Raw genomic sequence first — 18,511 nt, forward strand, 5'->3', positions numbered from 1 at the left:
GAACATTAGCTAAATGTTCTTAAAACATATTTTGTTAGCTGGGACATAAGAGCAGAATCAGCATAAAGAAGGGTTGTTTGGTTTTTCTTTCTACTCTTTTAGCTGTGATTTCCTTCTGGACTAGGTTAGGCCCAGCGGTGTTCATTATCAGCTTCATTATCACACTGAAGGGCATCTGATGATGTGTGCAAACTGTCTTACACATGATGCATGTCAAACTAGGACACAATTCCCCAATGTCACTTAGCAAGCACTTTAAGGACTACAAAGAAGGAGAGGGGGAAGGTTAGTTCATTTGCTCTTTAAAATGTTGCCGTGGAGCACTCCTGACAGACTCTTCATGCACTCACATACACTCTCATGCGGCTCCAGTTCATGGCTCACTTTACAGATGTGGTTTCTGTTGATTCTCTGCACTCCGAAAAAGAGGGGTGAACAAGTCAGGACGAAAAATGACTGGGCTGTGACAGACACTGGATCTAGAGTCACTGGATCTCTAAATACTAATAAGTTTGAACTGCATCAGAGAACGAGGCTTATTGGTGAGTGCACACAGGAAAGGCGGGAGGAACAAAGTGAGAGTGTAGGGGGAAGGGTGGAAAGAGAAAAAAAGAGTAAGAGAAGGGAGGGGAGAAGGAAGCTGGGCGGAGATGTTATGGGGGCCCTTGCTCACATTTATCACCCATAATGAAGATGGGTGAGGGGCCTTTGCAGTACCCAACCCCTCTGCAATGAGGGACCCAACACACACCTTTAATGAGCCACAAGACACTGAACAAGCATGGGCAGCACCTACGGTCTGTCGCAGAGAAACAGGAAACACACATACACACTCCAAACCTATGCCATTTAATTCCAGTTCTGGTTTATCCTCATAATACAATGTGTGGAATGATGCAAGGGCAATTATTAGTAAGAAGAATGCAAATTGTGTTGATGCCTTTATTCAGATGCATGGCAGGAGATGGGCTTTAGTTGACCTAAAGCGCCACCTTTAGATTAAATATGTGATTCATAATTCTTAATTTGTCCTTGAAAGCCATGATTTAGTCAAACACACCCAAAATAAACCTCCCTATTAATAAGGATTAATAGTTAACCTTACTCTGTGCAAATAAGGCTAGTGGTGGAAAATCTTTAAAAAGTACTGTAGTTTACAATGAAAAAATAATAGATAACAAGCGCTCGACAGCAGAGCCAAAGGCGGAATCCTATGAAATTGTATAAACAGCTCATACAACAGCAGCAGAACAAAGGAATAAGAATCACAAATGAAAATGGGACATTGTAACTCCGTTGCCTGTTGGCTCCAGACATCACACAGAAATAGCTGCTGAGCCAGTAGGTGTGGTGCCATGGAAACTGGGGCTCAGGTTTGATGTCACAACGACTCACCATAGCAACCAGCCCAGATTGCCTGTCACAGCATGAGGTCAGTGTTGCCATGGAGACACACCAACTGAGCAATGGGCTTGCCATCTTTTTGCAGTGTGTGTGTGCGCGTGTAAGGAAGGGAGGGTGCAAACGAGCCATGTTAAAAAAAATTTACCGCCGCAGCCAGCACATTCCCCAATTAACATTAAGCTTATTCGGTCAGGTGTTTCACTGTTCTTGCCCAATGGAGTGGATCACAGTTTTATACCCCTTTTCCACCAGAATGAACCGGGTGCTAGTTCAGAGCCAGTGCTAGTCCCAGTTCATAGTTGGTTCGACTGAGGAGCCTTCTAAGAACCGGTTTGCCTTTCCACATGCTAAGAGCCACAACAGAACCAGGTCTTACGTCACAGTATACGTCTCATCTTTCTCAGCAACGCTAGCGAGGCAGTGGGAAACACACACACACACACACCAGGCTTGTTCGAGATGCACCTGCGCTGCGCAGACCGATCCACATATGATATTAAAATAAAACGCATGAGTGAATCAAAAGCATAAGGAGTCGTATGCTCTCGCTGGACTCGTTGTCATACGGCGATCGGTCTGCACAGCACCGCTACGAACAAGCCTTCCATCAACAATGCAAACGTTGCGTTACTATTGATTCACATGGCTTTACGATCCTACATCGGCATCACAACACAGCGAATCCAACGCATTCATGCAGTTTGCCGTAATTTGTATAGACAGAGATTACAAACGAGCAGCAACTATTAGCCCCATTCGCTAATATTTCAAAAATGGCAGATCTCATGTTTGTGTTCGTCTTGTTGACTAGCACCAGCACTGCCTTGGTGGGTACAAGGCAGTTTGAGTGCTGGTTCGGAGCCAGAGCCTAGTTTCAAATCAGTTCTTTGTCTTTCGACACCCAAAGCACCAGCTCTGAACCAGGAAAAGTGGTTCTTAAGTAGCACCAAAACATTGCTGGTCTAGAAGTAAGAACCACTTGCCTCAGGGGCTGGGTTACCATGACCAACAAGACAAACACAAATGTATGACCTCCATTTTTGAAATAGCATCTAATTGTAATCTCTGTCTATGCCAGGGGTCTCCAAACTCGGTCCTGGAGGGCCACTGTCCTGCAGAGTTTAGCTCCAACCCCAATTAAAACACCTGAACCAGCTAATCAGTTACTTACTTGGGCCTGGTAAGACACTGATTAGCTGGTTCAGGTGTGTTTATTTGTGGGTGGAACTAAACTCTGCAGGACAGTGGCCCTCCAGGACCTAGTTTGGAGGCCCCTGGTCTATAATAATTACGGCAAGCTGCACGAATATGTTGGATTTGCTGTGTTTTGATGCCGATGCGGGATCGCAAAGCCATGTGCATCAATAGTAGCGCCACGTTCGCCATTATTGATGGACGCATCTCGAACAAGCCTGGTGTGTTCGTGACGCAAGACCTGGCTCTGTGGTGGCTCTCTAGCATGTGGAACGCCAAACCGGTTCTTAGAAGGCTCGTCAGTCAAACCAACTCCGAACCGGCACTAGCACTAGCTCTGAACTAGCACCCCGTTCATGCTTGTGGAAAAGGGGTATTAAAGAGTTAGTTCACCCAAAAATGAAAATTCTGTCATAATTTACTCAGCCTGCCTCATGTCGTTCCAAACTCGTTCATCTTTGGCACACAAATGAAGATCTATTTGATGAAATCTAAGAGCTTTCTGTCTATTCATTGACAGCTACACAACTACAACTTTCATGACAGACCCAGAAAGGTAGACATCATACGACACTTCATATAACTGAGGTTAAAGCACTGGAGTCACATGGATTACTTTAATGAAGTCTTTGCTACCTTTCAGGGGCTTGAAACTGGTAGTTGTGTGGACTGTCAATGAAGGGATAGGAAGCTCTCAGATTTCATTAAAAAGATTTTTGTTCCGAAGATGAACGAAAGCCTTACGGGTTTGAAACGACATGAGGGTGAGGAATTAATGACAGTAGCCTATTTTCAATTTTGGGTGAATTAACTCTTTAAAGCTTTATAAACAGACAAAAGGTTGGTATGTACTGTATGTATACATGCATCCTTACAAACTTGAACCACTTAAACTGCATTTCAACAATCCAAAATGTATAAATAAACTATTTCCTCTCAGAAGTCTTTGACTAAAACATGGCTGTTGTTGGTCATCCACAACTGGGGCTTCGGGGAGGGCCGTGTTTTTTTTTTTTTTCAGCAGCGTTCGCTCACAGACGCCTGACCTACAGCCCACCTTCATGAATAAGCATGTGGGACAAACCCCCCCCTCTCCTTCAACAGAGCTTTGCACTTTAAAGAGGGACATTGTATAGGGGTCCATTAAGGATGAATTGAGGCCACACATGCCCGGCGTCACGCTTAACCCAGCTGTACGTTATGAAAGCTACAGGAACAGACTTGACTTGAGCCCAAGCTCAAACATTTGTAGTTTTATTTAGCAGACAATCTCAGCAGCTGAATGTAATGTGACGCCATATAGGGCAGTTTTAGGGGTTGAGTGCCACCTAGTGGGTCCCTTTAGCAAGTCTGACACCAATAAGATAGTTCCTTATTCACACGTACACAAAGGGCTTAATATGATCTAATTATACTGAGACAATATAAGAGCTTTAACACAACCCCTGATTATCCACTGAAACATGCAGGCAGTCAGCGACTTCTCAGTTCTCATCTGCTTATGTTTACTTGCAAAAATCGCACTCGGAGCTCTGGTTAAATAGTGTATAAGAAATGAAACAGATATAATGAATAACTTATTTCTAAAATAAATAATTGTTTGGACAGAAGGGCAGTGTTTGGCTTATATTGGCTTTTCAATTGCCGATGTTGACACTTAGAGAACTGGCAGATTGCTGATATAATGTTAATATATATATTTCATTGATTCGTATGTGATCTATACATTACACACATGGTTACGTTTAACCACTTCATTTAGAATTCATACACTCTATCCTGAAAAAAATATAAATATAGAACAGATTTTTAAAATAATGTAAATTAATATAATTAATACAAAAATAATGTTTTTTTTTTTTTTTTTTTTTTTTTTTTACAAAAGAACAGGCTGCAGTGGTTCATAAAGCTCCCATAAAGCTCAGACTGCCATCTGAGTTTTTCTTTGAATTGTTAATTAAAAATGTTTGCGTCATCAATAAATATACAACAATTACTAATAAAGCTACAATAAAGATACACTGTAAAAAATAAAAAACAGAAAATGTACTAGTAATTTTCTGCCTGGACATTATCCAGCAATTTTACAGACATTTCTGTTATCTCTAAAACAACATGAATGTGCTATTCAAAATACAGGTACAATACCTATGTATATATGTATATATATATATATGTATATGTATATATATATATATATATGTATATATATATATATATATATATATATGTATATATATATATATATATATATGTATATATATATATATATATATATATATATATATGTATATATATATATATATATATATATATATATATATATATATATATATATATATATATATATATATATATATATATATATATATATATATATATATATATATATATATATATATATATATATATATATATATATATATATATATATATATATATATGTATATATATGTATATATATATATATTATATATATATATATATATATATATATATATATATATAAAAAGTCCCATCTGCCCACTGTATGAATGTCTATGTTACTTTTTCTTTATTCCTTTCTGATATTACCTATTGAAAACTGTGTTCAGAAACAATTCTGAGGGGGGAAAAAAGTTTTTTTTAAAGCCAAATATACTAATTTTAGCTTCATAATTTGTATAATCTTATATATATATATATATATAGCTTATAATCTTTTTTATACGTGTATAATATATGTCATTTTAGCTCAATATAATTAGGTTTGAATTTAAAGTTGTTTTGAAGTCTGTGTGATTTAGATTAGCTACTTTACAAGACTGTGCCACCCGAATATTTCAGCTGTAACAGTTTATAACAAATCTGGCAACTGTGAAGACAAAAATATTTTTTTAAATAATCTTTTGTATTGACAAAAATGACATCCTAAAAACGGTTTTAAGATAACGTTAATAAACAACGGCAAAATAATATATTTGTCCATGCATCACAGTCACATAAACTTTATACACTGTGTCAATGCAGAGCATGCACAAGACACGAATAATATTGCATTAAACTGCTGCACATACTGCATTAAAAATTATGCTGAAATTGATTTAAAACTATTCAAATGAAAAAGTGTGCCTTTTCAAATGACAAGGTTATTTGTGCACACAAGCGAAGCCAACACCTCAGGTAAACAGCCAAAAAGGCAAGGTTACTAGCAGATGCTGATATTCTCACTACAGTCAAATATCAGTGAATTAATCAGCCGTCTGGCCAATATAAGACAACCATATTCATCTATTTGGAGAAAAAACTTGCTAGGAGATCAAGCAAGAATGTATGTAACATTTTTCCTGGTAGAAAATGGTAGCATGTATTTAGCTATGAAGCCTGAAAAAGTGCTCAGCATCTGTTCATTGGTGCCTTTCAAAGAATGCAAATAGACAAGAGCCAATAGAAGAGCCAAACAAGCCCCTACTGAGTTTTGGGGGAGGAAAGAGGCAGTTCAAAGGGTAAGTAGAGAGGTAGAGTTACCAGATGCAGATGGTGGAGTGACGCTTTTATAGTCCAGGCTTGTTAAATACCAAAAGTTTCATAGTAAAATACCAAGAAATATTTTTAAAAATTAAATCAGAAAGAGACTGCTTTTAAGGATTAAAACATTCCAGGGTTAATCCAAAGTTTTTTTCTTAAAAAAGAGACTTATATAACATATTTAAGTTTTTATTTAGCTGTCATTTTGTGTTACATATAAAAAGAAAAGACATACATAATTCCTAATAGAATGGATGGATTTTCTACAATGAACCTTGAGTTCATCTTATGTATCATTTAAAGATGCATGATGTTTCATTTAAAGATGTTTCCTGTTGCAACAATCAATGTTGAAAATAATGAAATGTTCTTGTACTGTTGTACGTTCTTGCCTTCATTTATTAACACATATCTGAAGTGTTTTGATCATCAGCAAATTGTGGAGTCAAATTTAACTGACGAACTAGGACTTCACCATTAGATATTTAATGAGTCTTCCTCGGAATGACATATCCATTTGTGACCCAATCAGAAAAACCCATCTCAAAGGACTCACATACGGCTTCTTGTAATAGCACCTCTGACAATTAGAACGGGTCCTATTTCAATGGGTTACTTCTTTCCGAGTGACAATCTGCAATGTAAACACAAAATGTATTTTGAGGGGTCATGCAGACTCTACTGGCATTAGCACACATATAAGACTAGATGTATAAGGCATTTAGCTATATAGTTCTTACTTGTCAAAATAGTCGTCCTGTAGATTCAGAACCAGACTATCTGCGCTCAGGTACACCTTGTTCTGTGCAGCTGCCACCTGGAAAACAACCTTCATCTGGTCAGGGCTTTCAAAAAGGACATCAAAACATTCAAGTTTTTTCCAAAATGACTTAAACAAAAAAAGCCATCCAAGACCAGCCGAACCTTGGCAGAACTGCTAGTGAACATCAAATATTTACATAGGTGAAAAATGCACCTTTTTCCAAAGAGTACCGTTTACATCAGGAAAACTCATTAAAATTACGAGTAAGCAAAATGCCACATAGATGTGGAAAGAAGTGAATAATAACACTGTACCGTTTTGGCAATGTTCTGCGCAGCCCTGATTCTTCTGAGTTTAAGGTACCCGGGATTCTTTGTGACGGCCTCCCCTAACTGTGAATTAGATCAGATCACAAACCAAAATACATTTCTCACATAACATTTTTCACAAAAGACACATTAATAATATTTATATTATATAATACTAGGCAGCACTTCATGTTACAGTGTCCTTGTTGCACGTTATATGTAACTACTAAAGTAAGATAAATGATAAATTATGCGTAATTACATTAAACTAACCCTAAACCAAAACCTAATCCTAACCCTATAGTAGGTACATGTAGTTAATTGATAATCCACCGGTTTCACAGACAAGGCTTAAGCCTAGTCCCAAACAAAAATGCATGTTTGAGCTGTTTTAACTGAAATCAACTTGCATACCTTACAATATGTCAGTGCCATTGTCATAGTCTAAGGCACGTTTGTAAAAGCTACTTAAATCTCCTAATTGTACTAAGGCCTAATCCTGGCTTAATCTAAGCCCTGTCTTTGAAACTATGCCTTTACTCAGTACCTAAATGTAGAATTACTCTGTAATAAGGACACCATAAAAAAAGTGCAACCTTTAAGGTGTGCATTATTTTTCAATAATTCAATAGCCCGGAGTCAATTATTCCACTTATACTACGGTTACCACACCTCAAAACATTGTTCAGATGATGTACATCAAGACATTTGTCAGGTTTTTGTCCTTTAAACACTTTTGTGTGTAGGGCTAATTTCTTAAGCATCTAAACCCAAGCCTCCGTTGCTAATTCCAAAATGTCATTTTAGAAATAGTAACAGAGGCTAGGCCTGTCACGATAACAAATTTTGCTGGACGATAAATTGGCCAAGAAATTATTGCGATAAACGAAAATATTGTCGTTCTGAGACCATTTTCATCTAAAATAATGATAATGGCATAATAATGCAGGTACTAGGGGTGTAACGGTACACGTATTCGTATTGAACCGTTTCGGTCCAGGGCTTTCAGTACGGTGCGCGCGTGTACCAAACGGTTATGAATGCAATCTTTAACAGTTAACAGTCGGCTTGTTTAAAACGCGGAACACACTTCAATCGGAGTCCCCATATGAACATATTGAGTATTCAGTCCATTTTATCACGAAATTCAAATGATAAATGCCGTTTTAACGCTCTATAATGTGACATGACTGATAGACGCGTATCAGTTCAACTTCAAGCGGCAGCGCGCTTGAGTGAACGCGATCATCTCTTCTAAAGAATAAACATAAATTAATATCTTAAGGTATGTTGAGGATACATTACAACTTACTGAAACGTATCATATGTTGTGTAATCGCTCCATCGGTGTTTCAACCGCGGAAAGACAATAAAACAAATTGTAAACAATGTCGTGTAGAATTCGTTTACCTCAGAAGTCATTCAGTGTCCACAGCTGAGTTCACTAGAGAGATTAACTCTTTCACTGAATACATGCACTATATTAGCCTATATATTCATTATATTAGCCTATATTCATTATATAGCCTACTACTTAGCCTGTTAGTGATGTCTTGTTTAATGTATGTTTAAATAAACCTGTCATGAAAATTACAGCCACTAAATGATTATATTTCAACAACGAATTGGAGAAAAAAATTATAATAATTAGATTTAGAAGTTAATGCAAAAACTGCCTTATGTGAAGCGAGTGTTGATTATTATATCTAAAAATAAATAGTGACTGAATTTAGGCTAATAGTTTGGGCTCTGTTGTTAATCTTTAATAGCAATATGTAAGTAAGGGCTCCCTATATAGTTTACAGCATTATCTTTAAGAAACTTTTAGTTATAACTGAATTCATTTAAGGACAGACACCATTTTTTTCATTAAACCACTGTTGAATAAAAATGAATAAAAAGCAATTTTGTAAAACTGCTGTACCGAATCCGTACCGAACCGTGACTTCAAAACCGAGGTACGTACCGAACCGTCAGTTTTGTGTACCGTTACACCCCTAGCAGGTACACCTTTTCAAAGATCAATAAACTTTTATTTCTAAAGACTATTTAACACTGAAAACGGAAAGCATTTTAAATATCCACAATAAATGAACAAAACAACCAAAACAAAAAAAGCAATGGACTCTCAGTCTGTTAACAAAAAAATGCACTTGAATAAACAGCAGTTTTAGGTAGAGCGGGGAATCAATTAAAAAAATTTAACTAATTAATCACATTTTTTTCTGTAATTAATCATGATTAATACGTTTTTAATGTTTTGATATTGTAATAATTTCAGTTACTCTCCAAATTAATGTAGAAACAATTTATTGACAGCATATTTTAAATATGTGTTGTATTGTCAATATGTTGTCTTTATGAATTAAGGCCAATATCACTGATGTCTCTATGAAACATTAATGACGTTACATTATAGTATAACAAAGCTCCCAATTTCAACATTTATTAGGCTTTAAAAAAACAACTTTCAATTTAAGTGAACTTAAAACCATCATTACATAACCCCATTATAATAAATATTATTTTACCTGTGCCTTCCCTGTTAGACATACAGGGAGTGCAGAATTATTAGGCACGTTGATTTTCTGATCATATTTTTTTTCCAGGCACATTTGACCAATTCCAAACCACAGTAATCCTAATAACTACTATTAATTTAGTATTTAATAATGTATAAGTGATATATAATTGTTCATGAAGGCTGGAAATGAAAAACACCTTATATTCAGGTGTGCAGAATTATTAGGCATGTTTTCTTTTACAGATAAATTGAGCCAAAAAAGAGATTTAACTCAGACTGAAAAGTCAAAAATTATTAAATGCCCATGAGAAGGATGCAATACTAATGCAATACTAGACATTGGAGTTAAGGCGTGACCATTGGACAGTGAAATGCTCATTGGGTCAGCAGGGTCAGACAAAAACAGGTGGTGAAGAAAAGACACCTGTTAACTGCAAAAGAATTAAGAATTGAGGTGAAGAATTAAGGGTGAAACCATCAGGAACCCTTTAGTCTCCAGCGCCACCATTTTTCAGAGCTGCAACATACCTGGAGTCTCCAGAAGTGCAAGGTGTCAGGATCTCAGAGACTTCAGTTAGGTAAAGAATCCTAAAAAATGACCCCCACTAAATAAGAATCATAAGCTGAAGTGTTGTAAAATACATGAAGAAGGTTTTTTTATAGGCTTTATAGGTTTTATAGGTTGAGAGTGACTCTTGAAGGACCAGCACCACATCCTCTAGTACCACTGTTTGAAGAATTCATCTTCCAGAATCTGGCAGTACGTTTTGGGAGTTCATTTTAGTCCATCCTGAAGTCCGTTTTGCAGAGATGGACTAAAAATGAACTCCCAAAACGTACTGCCAGATTCTGGAAGATGAATTCTTCAAACAGTGGTACTAGAGGATGTGGTGCTGGTCCTTCAAGAGTCACTCTCAACCTATCTGTCCATAAAGCCTATAAAAAAACCTTCTTCATGTATTTCACAACACATCAGCTTGTGAGTCTTATCTAGTGGGGGTCATTTTTTAGGATTCTTTACCTAACTGAAGTCTCTGAGATCCTGACACCTTGCACTTCTGGAGACTCCAGGTAGGTTGCAGCTTTGGAAAATGGTGGCGCTGGAGACTAACCCCCAATTTCCACCGGCTGCGTTACGGCTGCGGAACGGCTCCGCTGCGTGACAGCTCCGTGTTCCGTCGTCCGTCAATACCCACCAGGTCCGGATTTGTTGCGGAACGGCTGCGGTCATGACTGACAGCTGACGCCACGAGGCCCCATGTAATCTCGCGAATTCTGGTGTGATCGCGCGATATTTAACCTGTATAGCTATATAACTCCTCATTACGAGTACATAACTAGCTATTTGCTTTCTATCTTTATTTCTTGGACAAAAATAGTGACTTACCATCCACACCAATCACTTCTGCTATAGTTTTCCATGCCGCATCCTTTTTAATGTTGTCCTTATAAAAAGGATGTGAGGGGTCATAGATGATGGGTTGATTCTGTACCTCAATAATCAGCATTTCTTCATCCATCGTGTCAACGGGGTTAAAACAAGCCTGTCTCCGCCCATTATGACGTTTTCAAGTTGTAGTGTAGGGAAATATGAGCGCGGTATATTTTATTTTGAAAATTAAACAGATCTTTTATTTTGTTTCTGGCTGTTCTGTTTTGTCACTCGACTTCCTGTCCTGCGTGCTCTGCCCTGTAGTGCTGCGGAGCGCTCCGGCATCCGGCAAAAATAGAAGCTCTGCGTATCTGATGCGGAGGGCTGCGGATCGCCGGAGTCGGAACGCAGCTGTAACGCATTCAGTGGAAATACACTCATTGACTTTAATGGAAACCTATTGACTCCGCCGCCGTGACGGAGCCGTAACGCAGCCGGTGGAAATTGGGGGTAAAGGGTTCCTGATGGTTTCACCCTTAATTCTTCACCTTAATTCTTAATTCTTTTGCAGTTAACAGGTGTCTTTTCTTCACCACCTGTTTTTGTCAGATCCTGCTGACCCAACGAGCATTTCACTGTCCAATGGTCATGCCTTAACTGCAATGTCTAGTATTGCATTACAGTCCCTCCAGAAAAACGCGATTATGCGATCGCGTGATTTAACGCATAATCAGCCAAAGTCCGCATATTCATGCGGGGGCCGCATTTTTTCAAATACGCCGCACTTTCGCCGCATAAATTGCCTATTTCCGCGTGCAAAATATGCGGGGCTATCATGATTTCATAATCCCCGCATTTTCGTTGCAAAAAAAGTCATATATATTAGCAGAAAGTTGAAAAATGTTCGTTTACTTCACACAAGAGCCGCCATTTCCGCCTATTGCCATGGGAACGTTTTGAAGTGACGTGATTACCCGACGCGAACGTCATCGAAAAGCTTCAAACCCCGTGGAGAAACCATAGATACCGGTGAAACCATGATGAAGCACAAACTCCCATTGGCCAACAAAAATAACAGCAAAAGAGCAAAGCAGTTTCCCTGTGTGCTGACTGATTTCAAAACACAGCTTTGAAGCGTTATGAATCAATGAGTCGATTCAGCGGTTTGAAGCGTTATGAATCAATGAGTTGATTCAGCGGTTTGAAGCGTTATGAATCAATGAGTCGATTCAGAGGGTTGGATCGCCAAAGTCACGTATTTCAGCAGTTTGACACGCGATCCGAATCATGAATCGACTCGATGATTCATAGCATCATGATGCTGTGTTTTGAAATCAGTCATCACTATATAAGTCGTTATTTAGTTTTTTTTGCACACAATAACTATTATCGTCGCTTCATAAAGTTATTGTAGAACCACTGTAATGAGATGGACTTTGTAACGACATCTTTAGTAGGCTACCTTTTATGGGTCTTGAGAGTGTACATTGTGCCAATGGAGGCCTTTCTGAGCCATCGGAATTCAACTAAAATATCTTAATTTGTGTCCAACAACATAAAGGGAAGTCATTAATGACAGAATTTTCATTTTTAGGTGAACTAACCCTTTAAGAGATTGCACTTTGTGCATTGAAAGCACTCAAATGTCTGTTTTGTATAGCGACATCTGTAAAACAGGAAGTTATTTATTAATTTTTTCAGAAGTTGTAGCATATTCCTTTTGTAAAGCTACAGAACTTGATTGACTAAATGTTTTGTAAATTTGAGCCATTATTAAGGTCTTCAATAAAACAAGATGAGAACTTAAATATTCCAGCACTTTCTGTGATGTAGTGCTTTTTTTCTCTTTCTCATCAAACCGCAGTTTTTGCAAGTTCCCGCAATTTTATCGCATAAAATTGCATAAATATCCCGCATTTTTCATCGCATTTTTTAAGAAAACGTGCCGCATAATCAAGGATTTTTGCCCGCAACAATCACAAAAAAAAGCCGCATTTTTCTGGAAGGACTGGCATTAGTATTGCATCCTTCTCATGGGCATTTAATACTTTTTGACTTTTCAGTCTGAGTTAAATCTCTTTTTTGGCTCAATTTATCTGTAAAAGAAAACATGCCTAATAATTCTGCACACCTGAATATAAGGTGATTTTCATTTCCAGCCTTCATGAACAATTATATATCACTTATACATTATTAAATACTAAATCAATAGTAGTTATTAGGATTACTGTGGTTTGGAATTGGTCAAATGTGCCTGGAAAAAAAATATGATCAGAAAATCAACGTGCCTAATAATTCTGCACTCCCTGTATACAGAAATGTAATAGCTATCAAACACCTTTCTTAACTACATAAATAATACATGAAATATAGATTAATCATCATTAAAGCTACAATTTTCTCTGTTCCTGTTGTTATTTGATGAACATTAATGACAGGCATCATCAGTGCTCCTGTCACTTTAAGAACAGCCACTGCCGAACATGACGCAGATCTCACGTGCTGTCCCGCGCATCTCATTTCCTCACAACTCTAAGTTCATTTAAGGCGTTATTTAACTAATTTAAGACTCCTAATATGAAAATACTCAAAATTCACTGTGTTGTTGTTGTTGTTATTGTTTGTTAATGAGCAAAAGAAAACTCGATGTGAGCAGGAGACTGACGCGAGTCTGTCTGTGCGTTGAGTGTGTGTGTCCTCGCTGACACGAGACGCAGCCACACAGTCAGGACATTGACATACAGTGCATTCTCTTGAGTCTTGTCGCGCTTGGAAGCATTTACATGTATAAGAGCGTGATCATATAATGTAATACTCTGCAAAAATGGATATAAAAACGGACGCTGGAAATTATCGCGGCCGGAAAAATTATCGAGCTCATTTTTTGGCTTCAGCCACTGATGGCAGACTAATGCAGTTATTAATGCAGTGAAAGAGAGAGAGCGAGAGAGAAATTAAGCATGTGTATTACCGCAGTCTGTGCGCCTCAACAGTGTTTGACACCAGCGTCTCTACTAATAGCGAAACTGTACATTTATCTGCTCAAGAACAGCACCGTTATTACCTCGCTAGTAAGAAATGTTTTGTGTTGCTTTTATGTTGTTAAACAATTTTACTGATAAAATCGTCAGAGCAGTGCTAACAACACGTTTATGTGCGAGTGTGTATCCGTACTGTATGTGTGCGTTTGAGTGGGAGACAGAGCAGGGGAAAACATACATGGCCTAATAAAACGTAATTTTGTGGCAAAAAACATTGAAATAATTTGTTTTTATCCTCTTGTTTCCTATATTTATTTGCTTGGTGAGTGTTATTGTGGGTTTTGGTTCTGTAGTCTGTAAGGAAAATAACATAATATTTTGGTGAAGTGATATGGAACTGTAATGCGGTCAAGACCTGCCTGGAACTACTTTAGCCATGCGTTTCCCTGTAAATAATTAAGCACCTTAGAACATTCGTCAACCAATCAGATTCAAACGCCCTGTAGTATAATATAATATAATTTAAAATACCCATGACCTTTGGCAAAAGCAAATATTTTTTAGATAAGAAGCTCATACCATTTTGGCTGCTTGGGCCTCTCCTTCAGCTTGGATGATCTTCTGCCTCTGATCTTGTTTTGCTTTCTCCACAAAGAACTGAGCTCGCTGGGCCTCCTGCTGGGCTGAAAGACCATATTTTTTTATTACAGTAACTATGTACACATATTTTGTGGTAGAGCTCTCAAGAACCAAATTTTACCTACCAACTTGTTTGGCCTCCACAGCTGCTGTGTACTCCCTGCTGAAGCTCAACTCTGTGACGGCCACATCATCGAGAATAATGTTGAAATCTTTAGCACGTTCAAAGAGCTCCCTCCGGATGAGCAGAGAGACCTGCATGCAATAAGTGGCAAAGAAAGATTAAAAAGATAATCATTTAGTAAAGAGATCTGGATATTCCCTTCCTTTAAAAATCCTGGATATATCACGGTAGGTTCATAACTAGAACTCATTTGTGGAAGCCAGATTGTGAGAGAATACAAACCTGGGCTCTTTGTGTAATTAGTTGGGAGGCATTGAATTTGGCTACCACACTCTTCAGAACTTCATTTACAATGGACGGCAACACACGCTCATCATAGTCCTTCCCCAGCTGCTGGTACAAGACAGGAAGGTTGGAAGCCAGCGGTCGGGACAGCACACGCAACGCGATATTCACCATCTGCAGGTCTGACCACATTTCAAACAACATTACTCCTCAGCTTAAAATAAAGAACAACTCGAGGCCTTCAGATTGTGCAGCCATATTCAACAAGCTGAACAAATTATGACCATGTTTAAAATGGAAGTAAACAAAGAAAAAAATTACCTTTGCTTCCTGTTAAAGATGATATTTTTCTTGGTTTGGCTCTAATATCATATATGATTGGATACTGAATCCATGGTATCCTATAAGAAGTATTTATAAAAAATAAAAAAATAAAAAAAAAGATTTTTAGTTACAACTTTTTGCTATGGAAAGATTAAAAATGGGGTTTGCTACAATACAGAAGACTGCTCAACAAGTCATTAAAAAGCTCACCTGAAGTGGAGACCCTCAGCAAGGACTGTGTCCATCTGCATCCCTCCAATTCTATTAAAGATAATTGCTCGCTGACCACCCTCCACTAAAAACAAAACATAAGTGTGAGAGATAACATCACCAATCTTGAAATGTGCCTATTTGCACTAACACACTACCACTCAAATTTCTTATTTTTAATATAGTTCAAAATGTAATGTATTCCTTTTGATGACAAAGCTGAATTTTCAGCAGCCATTACTCCAGTCTTCAGTGTCACATGATCTTTCAGAAATCATTAATTTGGGTTTATTATCATCATGTGGAAAACATTTGTGCTGCTTAACATTTTTGTATAAACCATTACATTTTCTTTTAGTAATCTTTGATAAATAGGAAGTTCAAAATGTGTCGAAACATTTTGAATGCCTTTACTGTCACTTTTGAGCTATTTAATACATCCTTGCTGAATAAAAGTATGAACTTCTTATTGATCCCAAACTTTTGAATGGTAGTGCATAAATGCACTGGACTAGAAATGAGCTGTTTCTAAGACGTTTTCTAATGTAATACTGGATGTACCTGTATATGTTGCCTCTTTGACTCCATAAGCAAGTGCACCTGCTCCAATTAATAACTTGAGTCCGAGTCCAGCACCCCTTGAGGCAGAGGACATGCGTCCGGCGAGATCTCTCAGGTGCTGGAGGAACCTCTGTGAGAGTACAAAACAGCAACAACACAATAACAACAGCAACAAAACATTAATTTACATTGCAAATGACATATGACAATATGATCATTACATTAATAGTAAAATCTTTAAAGGGTTAGTTCACTCAAAAATTAAAATTCTGTCATTTACTCACCCTTATGTCATTCCAAACCTGTAAGACTTTTGTTCATCTTCGAAACACAAATAAATATATTTGAATGAAATTGTAGATATTTCTTTCCTTCCATTGACAGTCCACGCAACTACCACTTTTCATCAACGCACACATCAGATATGGTAAACGGAAGCTTAATCATGTTCGCTTGACGTGCGCAAACCAATGATGTTCATTTTTGTTTGAAACGCAGCTGGTTTGAGCCAGAGCCATATAGAGAGAGAGTTGCGACAACTCCATAGACTCCAATGGAACGTTTTTTTTTACAGCAATGGCGGCTCGCGGAGACTCTCAATAGTTCCCGGAAGTAGCAGCCGCGCCATAGAGTTACAGCAGAACAGACCGTTTGTGATGCACTTTTAAAAGGGAAGACGTATAATCAGTAAGATTTTAAATTATCAGCACATTTTAATCAAAATAACTTGTACATTAAAGCCTGCTTGTGTAGATTATTCATCATTAAAAAAATATATATTTTAAAAACAACATCGCTGTAACTACATACTCATGCTACATACACATGTCGATGTGTAATAAAATTATTGAAAATTAATGCATTTATTGACTATTATTTACCAAAAATCGCAGTTCTGTCACTGTGACTATCAATTTGAATTGCCCGTCAAAGCACTTCCTGGAACTATTCGAGGTCTACATGAATCACGTGACTATCAAGCGTTTTGAACTTCCGTTGTCGCAACTCTCTCTCTCTATGGCTCTGGTTTGAGCCAGAGCCAAAGAGGTTTGTCCTCGCACATCAAGCAAGTATGGTTGAGCCTCTGTTTATGTTCGCTGATCAATGTTTATATATGAATAAAAGCCTAAATTCAATCTGTTCATCATATAAAGAGATCAAGGCTCTTCAGAAATTTTGGACTCAACCTCTCGATTTATATCGATTAGTTTTTTATATCGATTAGTTTTATCATCTCTTTTTTATGAACTTCTTGAAGCAACAAAGTGGTAGTTGCGTGAACTGTAAATGGAGGGACAGAAATCTCTTACATTAAAAATGTATTTTGTGTTTAAAATATAAATGAAAGTGTAACGGGTTTGGAACGACATGAGGATGAGTAACTGATGACAATTTTAGATTTAAAATTTTTGGGTGAACTAAGCCTTTAAGTTCTTTCCAACGGGTTAAATGAAACCATAGCGCCCCCCATTGACATTTATGGGTATAATTCATCATGTCTAGAATTTTACAGTTTTATATTTAACGTTCAAGTTTTATATTCAAGTCTTAATAATAACCATTAATAATAACAAACAATGTCTGGGAAACGACTTTATGAGCTGACATTCTGATACAGATCATGGAAGCGCAGGTACTGTAATAAACAATTAGGCAACCTTACATGTAGAGTCACAATCAGCTTTAATTCTCAAACCGTTTGTATCATGTCAACTTCACCTCGAAAGAAATGTTTTAAAGGTGATATTAACCGTCAAATGCCCAACAGACATTAGAGAAGTCGGCATCAGGAGTAAGGATTTCAGCATCAAAGCATGTTAAGAATCAGTAAACATTAATATTTACATTTATTCATACTTCAAAAACCAGTTATAAGGTCTAAATGTAGGCCAAATAACAGGTTTAATTTTAAAACGTGCTTTAGTGTATGAGAGAAGAAGAACAGTCATGTACTGTACATGTAACACTCTCTTTCAGTTTAATTCAGTTACCAAGCTGAATATTACAATGTGTAAAAAGTTGGGATGGTATTTACATTACCTAGTATTTATAAAAAATAAAATGTTATAAATCTTTTTATTTTTAGAATTAAGACAGTATACTCACGTTAGGCTCTTTATTCGCCATGCTTGCAAGAGATACCCAAGGTCGTCACGAACAACTTCCGCTCCGACCGGAAGGAATTCTGGGTGATGTAGTACTCTTGATTATTTCTATGTTTTGGACATTTCTACAAAGGACAGCCACTCTTTAGAAAATAATTATAGGCTAATTCCAAGGTGTTATGTGTTAAATTAAAACATTAACATATTTTA

At 37.3% G+C, this 18,511-nt stretch overlaps 1 protein-coding gene across 2 annotated transcripts; it reads right to left on the reverse strand.

Moving 5' to 3' along the window:
* Nucleotides 1-6,114: 6,114 nt before the first annotated feature.
* On the reverse strand, nucleotides 6,115-18,367 carry phb2b (prohibitin 2b). Of its 2 annotated transcripts, XM_079840959.1 has the most exons (11): nucleotides 18,303-18,364; nucleotides 16,481-16,517; nucleotides 16,197-16,326; nucleotides 15,636-15,720; nucleotides 15,423-15,502; nucleotides 15,099-15,283; nucleotides 14,818-14,947; nucleotides 14,633-14,736; nucleotides 7,183-7,260; nucleotides 6,846-6,922; nucleotides 6,280-6,739 (listed from the first exon to the last, which is right to left on the reverse strand). In XM_079840959.1, exons 3-11 carry the CDS (start codon nucleotides 16,288-16,290, stop codon nucleotides 6,718-6,720), a joined length of 855 nt encoding a protein of 284 aa, XP_079697085.1. In that variant the 5' UTR covers nucleotides 16,291-16,326; nucleotides 16,481-16,517; nucleotides 18,303-18,364; the 3' UTR covers nucleotides 6,280-6,717. The 2 variants fall into 2 exon arrangements, with proteins under 2 accessions (XP_079697084.1, XP_079697085.1); XM_079840958.1 differs by lacking the exon at nucleotides 16,481-16,517 and having other exon boundaries at nucleotides 6,115-6,739; nucleotides 18,303-18,367.
* Nucleotides 18,368-18,511: the final 144 nt, after the last annotated feature.

The sequence above is a fragment of the Gobio gobio genome (assembly GCF_949357685.1).
Source record: "Gobio gobio genome assembly, chromosome: 17".
NCBI classification, from domain to species: Eukaryota; Metazoa; Chordata; class Actinopteri; order Cypriniformes; family Gobionidae; genus Gobio; species Gobio gobio.